Consider the following 8,540-nt stretch of genomic DNA (forward strand, 5'->3'; position numbering starts at 1 on the left):
GGAGGTGTGGAAGGGATATTTATTTTTCCTATTGCTTGACTTTTAGCTTGTTGAACACTCCTCTTTCTACAAGCAATTAGCATGCAAAAAAACCCTCTAAATTTTAGTAATGAAGTGTTAAAGTACCAAATTAAGACGTTATAGCATTCACTTGACTCCACAACTGGAAACAGAGGCAAAAGAACAAATCCCACAAGCTATAAACACATGCACTGAAGTTCCTGTTTAGTCTTTACTGTGAAAAATAACTGTCTATGCATTACACAAAATTTCTCTGAACATTCAAACGGCAATAACAGTACAGGATGGTGAAATAGACGCTGATCTCATTTTGTAGTTTGCAGGCTTCTTGGGGAAGAACCTAAGAAGGGGAAAAAAGAAATTTTCTAACCATCTCTGAGGCAAAATATTTACATACACTTTTATAAAAATTCAGAGATAAGTTAGGAAGTAATGAAATTTTTCTAAAACAATTCTCAACTGAAAATACAATGCTGTAGTGCTCAAACATTTCACGTACAGACCAATACCAAATTTTTCCTTACTCAAGCTGAAAGCGGTAAGATGAAAGAGCAGTGAAATCTTTCAAGGTCTTCCCTCTTTTTTGCCAATATTAAGTTTCCATTCAATTGCTTCAAAATCATGCACACCTACAACAAGAAGTCACCAAATTTGTAATTAGATTTACATACACTTGCTGTAAGGAAGCAATAGCCTGCAACTTCCAGCAGAGAAAGACTGGAATGTTTGTATTTAATATATTAGTAGCAGAAAACGGAAGAACTCTCTGGGCACACCACACCCACACTGCTTAGTATTGCCTATGCCACTGGAAACACCATAAAGTAACCCACATTTAGTTAATTCTTTGGAGATTTCCATCTACGAAATTCCAAAGTGCTGCTGCTTCCCACCCACTAGTTGGCCTACATCCAGCAAGCAGGCTTTCTGCAGTTTTCCCACACCTAATTGTTTTCCAGGATGCATACAAAACATAGATAATGCAGAAAATGTGTTGTTTGTTTCTTTTTAACAGAAAGGATAAGAACTGCAGAATGAATTCTCAACTGCTCTCTTCCATGGTGCAAGAAATGCCTTGTCAAACTGGAGTAAAGCATGATAACTTGAAGAAAGAAGCACTCTACATCTGATGTAGGCTGTTAAGCAGATGGGGGGGGGGAGGAAGGACATCTATACAGATGGTCTGGAATTTACATTTTGTAATTCAAAGATGAAAGCATTTCTCAGCCTACTACATGCACTTATTTCAGTACAACCTTGCAATATGAGACAAGAGGGTATCTCCTCTCCCATTGCACAGTACAGCTTCAGGAAAAAAATCAAGTTTAAGGGTATAAGGTGGAAGAAATCCAAAGAAATCAGACTTCTGCAAGTCTCCAAACACCAGCATCACTTCTCAACACTATTCTCAAAATGGAGTCTAGAACAGAAAAAAAAAAAGTGATTACTAAAAGCCCCAACTGAAAAAAGTTGCTCCAACCGCTCTTGCAAAACCTTTATTAGTTAAGACTGAGACAAGACAAAACTGCTCTGTGCTAGAAATACAAGATGTTTCTGACCCCTAACCTGGAACGCACACTTCCTGCGCTCTTCAGCTCCATCAGGGTAACCAGGAGGACCTGCATCTCCTGCACCCTGGAAGCCCTTTCTTCTCTACAAAACCCCTCAGCTTGCACTTGATGCCCATACTGTACACGCATTACGCAGTCTGCTCTGACAACAAGCTCAACATCACGTAAAGAGAAGCTGGATGGACTATGAGTTTAGCCCTAGAGGCTACAATAGCTTCTGAATTTTCAGGGGAAAAGTTATCTGAATCACAACATCCAATACCTGTAATTGCACTAATGACCTGTGTCTGAAGTACACGCAGGGGGAGAAGAGCAGAAGTTAGCTTTATGCAGCTTTTTCTTGATGGCATGGCAAAGGATGACAGGAGACACTGATCCCACTGAGTAACAGAGGTTAAGTTTTCTCCTCTGCCCACTTTTATGTCTAATTAAGCCACATAGACCACAGAAGGTAAAAGAAGCCAAAAGAAGCATATGAAGTCTTTCAAATTAAGAAGAGTAGCAGGATTTCAAAGCATAAAGAAGCTCCTCACAATCATTTTTATTACTTAAACCACTGAGGAGTATAGCAGTAGCAGCCCTTAGAGGTAGTCAGAAATCAAGCAACAAAGAACGACAGAATCATAAAAACGGACTGGGTTGAAAAGGACCATAATAATTGTCTAGTTTCAACCATGAGACCAGGCTGTCCAGAGCCACATCCAGCCTGGCCTTGATTTCCTCCAGGGATGGGGCATCCACAACCTCCTTGGGCAACCTGTTCCAGTGCTTCACCACCCTCTGTGTGAAAAACTTCCTTCTAATATCTAACCTAAACCTCCCCTGTCTTAGTTTAAAATGATAAAGAAATGAAAGAATGCTTTCAAACTATTGCCATCCAGCTGCTGACCCACAGTGGGCCATGTCAAACTGCTGAGCTTATCATTTCTGTGTAACACATAAGCTAATACACCTTAGCTTCACAGGAACAGTGTCACAGGTGTGATTTATACTGATCTGTACCCACTCACACAGCAAGGCCAAGGCAGAGCAGTGGTCAGCTGCATTACTGGCACCTGTTATCAAGCTGCTGACAGGAGAGAAATCCTTATTTTAAAGCACGGGCAGGAATCATGACTTGAAGCAATACACAGCAACTTAGCAGCTCAACACACAGCTTTGCAAATTTCTTATTAAAGATAAACTTTTTAAAAAATATATAATATATTGAGATTACAGGGCCTCTGCATTCTCACTTGTTTACATTGAATGCCAAGAAACTATAAGGTTTTAGTTTGGTTCCTAAGCTATTTTTTTTAGACAGCATTGAAGAATAAAGTACCTAAAATACTGGGAAAGAAACTGTGAAGTGAGAAGCAGCTTAAGCATTTGTTGGTTTTTTTATTGTTGGTTGTTTTTTGGTGGAGCTTTTTCTTTTTTTGTGGCAGGGAAGATATAGAAGTTTGCCATGTGGTGCTAAACAACTGTCACTTCTCCCAGATTTTGAATGACAGAAGTTTGTCTGGCAGAGATGTTGCTCTCTTCAAAGCTGTACTACTCTCATTCTGGAACTTCGCAATATCCTACTTGAAACAGAGAGAAATTCATCTTGGGGGGAAATGAAATGGATTTTTAAGAACCATGGGTATACACTTAACTTCAGAAGTCCTCGCCATTTCCTCACCAAGGCAAGATCATGCAATACAAACCTTTCCAACATCCCTATGCATTAGCCTGGAAGAATACGTGAAGAGCTTGCACTGAAATTTATGGCTAAAAATGAGCACTAGCTTGCAGCCCCTCCAACACCCAAAGTATCAGTTGCATCTTTATTTCAGATTTTAATCATCTTCTTACGAGAAAGTTGTTTTTCTATAGATGATAGGCAAGGACATTGCAACTCTTGAGCAAATACTTCATTTGTTATGGAGTGGGTGTTTTCCTCTTCTTCTGATTGACAGAGGAGGAAGGAAGAGAAACAGCAGACAAAAAACTGGCTAACAGAAGACAACAGGAGGTAATGCCAACAGGAGGTAACCACTTCTGTTGCTATTACAATAAGAGCAATAATAATAACACTCAAGAATGTCAAGGGGATCCAGGAAATGAGGTGGGAAAGCAACGTGAGGGAATACAAAAAAGGCTGAGTGAGAACTATTATTTGCACACCCAATACTGTTGCACAGCTGGGCAACAACTACTTACCTACATCCTTACTACGCTTTGCTAGAAGATAGAAAGACAAATACCCTCCAATAAACTACAAAGCTCAGAAATTAAAGAGTAGGGAAAAAATAAGCATTAAAATACTATACTCTATATCCCAAGAAAGTAGCCTAACTAAATGTTTTGGGTTTGGTTGTGGTTTTTTCATTGTTGTTGTTCTAATATTTGATAGAAGTCAATGCCAACTGTCACCAAAGAAACCTTTCCTTAACCACTAAACAAATACACCTGTCACTTCATGATAAAGTGCATACCTCATAAACGACACTTGTTCCGGTTTCTTCCCAAGCCCCACAGTTCTTGCAAAAGGCTTGTCAATTTATTATTATGCTTTACATCACAGTGCATGCTTTGAGCAGTAACCCAGTAGGTTATCTTACCTTGGTCTTTTGCTTCAGCTCCTTCGTATCATCCAAAAAACAACACCTACAGAGAAGTTGATGTTTGGCTTTGCTCCTGGATGGTAAGCTGAACAAAGTTCTTCATCCCAAACTAAGTTACCTAAAAGATCCTTTGCTTTCTAAGAACACCATCAAGATCCCTAAGATCCAGAAGCAGTAACTAAACACTGAAAATGTCAGTAGGCAATTGCTTTCCTTTACAGGACACCAGTCACCATGCCAACCCAACACAAGCAAATATCTATTGATAACACTATCAGGTAACAAGCCAATGAAGTTGCCCCAGAAGAAAGGTACATAACCCAGCCTCTCAACGCATACAGCAGTGTTCCCACAAGTGTCCCGTAAGTAGGCAGGATTTTTAAGTAGTTAAGATATGCTTAGCACATTCTAGTGGTTTGTAGGACTTAAACAATAGGAATAGCACCTATTTTCGCTCAATTACAACACAAAAGGTGGTCATAAAACCAGCACATGACAGAGACAACTCCAGATGGGGGTGGGAAAAAGTACATATTCACAGCTGATAGAGGAACTGTAGGCAAGTCAACCAATGACACAGTAACCACTGTTTTTAATTTTTATTTGGTCTCTGGTTTTAACTTACTACCAGAGCTAAGCATATTTTGTTTATCTGCCTGTGAAATAAGGCAGATATAAATTTAAAATATATATATAAAATAAATTTATATATTCTCACAGTGTCAGTAATCACACCTAAAAAGCAACCCTGAAAAGAATCCACATAAGTAAATTAATCTGGAGCATCACTTCAGAACTGCCAGCATTAACAAACTCCTTTTTCTATGGCCCATCTACTGGGCAACACGAGGTACAACAGCCACAGCTGGAGTTTGGAAAATTGCTGCTGAACTCGTTTTTGTTTCATCTGTCACCTATTTCAAAACCTAATTTTGACTGTTTTGTTTCATCTGTCTTCTATTTTAGAACTTGATTTTGACAGTAGGTGCTAGCGTGACTGGGGAAACTAAGAAATGAAATCACCAGAAGAAAAGAGTGAAAGATGAGAACTTCAAAGGTATATTTAGAGAACACTAAAGCCCATGTTTTGTGCAACTTTTAACTGTACCGACAATTAACACCGCATACAAAGGAGGTCCTTGTTAAATATTAAGTATCCATGCCCTTTCAGTCAGCAAGAAAGGGCTCATGATAAACTCTCTATGACATCCAACAGCAGAGGTATCATGAGGAATAACATCACAGCATTCAAGTAGACCTTGTAACCGATAAGATGTTAATAAAAAGAGGCAATCACACCTCTCCCTTTTAATCTACACAAGTAACCTTCAAGAAATTCTAATATCATGTCAATAGGATTTATTTTAAACAGTTCTCAAAAGAATACCATCAACACAAGTAACATTTCCTTAAATTCCCCTATGTTGAAATACCAAAGAGCAGATATTCTAACACCCACTGTCACCACATTTTACACATCTTTGACAGTAAGGAGTGATCTTACTCAGGCACAAAGGTGTGATTTAAGCAATTAAAGTGTATTAGAAGCAAATATACCGCAAAACCTGCATTTAAGTTTTGGAATCTCAGTTTTGAAGACAGCTTCATATAACCCAGTCTTGAACACTGAGACTCTTGCACTGCACAAAGCCCCAGGTGGCCCTAAAAAGCCACCACCAGGATGGCATTGATCAGTGGTACTGTTAACTACTATTTTATTTCTGATTTCTTCTCACTAACACAGTTAAGAAGACTCAACTGCAGACACCTCCAACTGCTTGGAATAACATTATAACAATGGATTTTAAGGGCCAGAAAGGATGGCTATGCCTTCTACTCTAGCTCAACATCCTCCCGCATATCATAGGCTGATAGATTTCACGCTGCAGCTCTAAGGCTTTACCAGATGAGAGTTCAATTTATACTATTCACCAACAAGCTGATCTCTTGAGCAAGCAAGTAAAACCTATTGAAAAGATTAAGCAGTTTTGAAGTCACGTAAGTTACCTCCCTGAATACCATAATATAACCCCCCCACACTTTCCCCCACGACTGATACTACTGGTTATTGACTAGAGTGAGAAAGTAACCACTGGCACTGGAGAAGAGCTCAGATTTAGCCTTGCAGTCATCGACAGCCAGTAGGCTACAACTTAAATCACCTTGGGGAAAAAAAAAGAGAGATATGGCTGCATACATCCAGAGAACATAAGGGCAGACAGAACAGCACTAAGAAATTACACGCTGGGAAGACGTAAGGACGATAGAATAAGAAACACGTGAAAGGCTCTTACTTTTCACAGCCACATCGACAGAACGTCTCTAGCTGACAGCCCGACAGCCACACCAGCCACGATAAGCAGCCCTAACTTTTCCATCCGCCAAAGAAATGAGGACCTCATTCTCAGAGGGGGAGACGTGAAGAACACGAGAAGACCACAGCCAGAGCCCTCTGTACCGCGATCTCACCTGGCCCAGCCCCGCAGCCCGCGGGCACCCACCTGTGCCGGTGCTCGTCGTGCCCCTGCCCGTGGATCAGGAAGCTTCCCAAGTGCTTGCCCCCCTTGCTGGTGTCCACGTGAGGGATGAGCACGTCCTCCAGTCCCAGGTCAAAGCGTTTGTGCTTCGAGGAGTCGGGCAGGAAGAAGAACGCCCCGAAGCACAGCGTGATGAAGGCACTCAAGATAAGGAGCAAAATGAATTTCTCCGACAGTCTCAGGGTAGCCCTGTGGTGCGGGAAGGACGACGCGCCCAGGTTGAGGGCGGGCAGCCTGCGCCCGGCCAGCGGCAGCAGGGCGGGAGCGCTCATCCTGCCGCTCACGGCCGCGCCGCGGGGCGCCGCGGCAGCCCCTCAGCCCCGGCGGGGGCCGGCCCGGGCCCGCCTCGGCTCCGCCGCCTCTCGGCCCGGCGCAGGGGCCGTCACCGGCCTCACCATCCTCCCCGCGGGCGCCGGGCCGCGGCCCCCCTAGCACGACCAACCGCCGCGCGGGGAGCGAGGGCCTGGCTGCCCCGACGGCTCTCTCTCCGCCGCCGCCCGACAGGGCCCGAGCGGGAGGCTCCGCTCAGCGCCGCTCCTCGAGCTCCGCGGCGGCCCCGCTCCGGGCTGGCGGCAGCGAGCGGGCTGCGAGGGCCCCGGCGTGGCGTGCGGCGCCGCTCTGCCCGTGTCTCCTGAACGGGGCCGGGCGGAGGCTCATCCCCGCCGCCCCGCTGAGAACGACGAGCGGCGCCGGTACGTCCGCCGCAATTGCACTCCGGACCCGCTCCTCGCGCCTCCTGCGCTTGCGCGAAGGCGGCAGGGGACGCAAGCGCAATGAGGAAAGCGAGGACTCCGGGAAGACGCTGCCAACGCCGCCCGCCCCTTCGGCTGGAAGGGAGGGGAGAGGGGCGGGGCCTAGCGGTGTTGGGGTTGTCTGGGGGCTGTGGGGTGCGGATGGCTTCTGATGGTCTGGGGGATAGGCGCTTGGCGCGTGAGCGTTTGTGTGTCACCGCGCCTGTGTCCGGACCACATCGAGAAACCAGAAAGCTTCGGACAAGTGGGAATGGTGGAGCAGGAGTGCTGTGAGAGGGCTGGGGTGACGGGCAGAAATTTACAGTCGCACAGTTGAGTCTGGCAGTGCCCTCTGTGTCCATCTGGCCCAACCCCTGCTCCAGCAGGGACACCCACAGCAGGGTGCCCAGGCCCACGTTCAGGTGACTTCTGGAGATCTCCAAGGAGGAGACCCCACCGCCTCTCTGGGCAACCCGTGCCAGCGCTCCATCATCTGCACAGCACAGAAGTGCTTCCAGGTGTTCAGAGGGAACCTCCTGTGTCCCCGTGTGTGTGCATTGCCTCGTGTCTTGGCACTAGGCAACACTGAAAAGATCTGTTCTCTGTGCATCCTCCTGTCAGACGTTTGTAGATGAGGAGATACCCCAGAGCCTCTCCCAGGTTGAACAGCCTCTCTCAGCCCCCTATCACAGGAGAGGTGCTGCAGGCCCTTCAGTATCTTGGTGGCTCTGTTTTGGACATATCCCATCCATATCCCTCTTGTACTGAGGGACCCCGAACTGGATCCAGTGCTCCTGTGGCCTCACCAACACTAAACGGAGGGGAGGGATCACCTACCTCCACCTGCTGGCCGTGCTCTGCCTCAAGCAGCCAAGAAAACCACTAGCCTTTGCTGTGAGGTCACATTCCTGGCTCATGCTCAGCTTGGTGTCCAGCAGGACTCTTAGGTCATTTTCAGCAAAACTGTTTTCTGGCCAGGCAGCTCCCGTGCAAAAGATTTTTTCCTGCAAAATCCACAGTAGAACATTTAAGGGTGGTAAAATTACCTCCTCTGTAGGATGGATGAGGTGAAGACGCTGTACATGGGAATAC

At 45.3% G+C, this 8,540-nt stretch overlaps 1 protein-coding gene across 2 annotated transcripts in view; it reads right to left on the reverse strand.

Moving 5' to 3' along the window:
- The window catches only part of MAN1A2 (mannosidase alpha class 1A member 2), a 136,763-nt gene extending 129,274 nt beyond the window's left edge, over positions 1 to 7,489 (reverse strand). Inside the window, exon 1 of one of the 2 annotated variants that reach the window (XM_416490.8) lies at positions 6,682 to 7,489. In XM_416490.8, the coding sequence (XP_416490.3) occupies positions 6,682 to 6,989 (308 nt within the window). In that variant the 5' untranslated portion in view covers positions 6,990 to 7,489. The remainder of the gene's footprint in view (positions 1 to 6,681) is intronic. The other variant, XM_040648426.2, reaches the window with a different exon arrangement.
- Between the last annotated feature and the right edge of the window lie 1,051 nt (positions 7,490 to 8,540).

Source organism: Gallus gallus, chromosome 1 (genome assembly GCF_016699485.2).
Source record: "Gallus gallus isolate bGalGal1 chromosome 1, bGalGal1.mat.broiler.GRCg7b, whole genome shotgun sequence".
Lineage (NCBI taxonomy): Eukaryota > Metazoa > Chordata > Aves > Galliformes > Phasianidae > Gallus > Gallus gallus.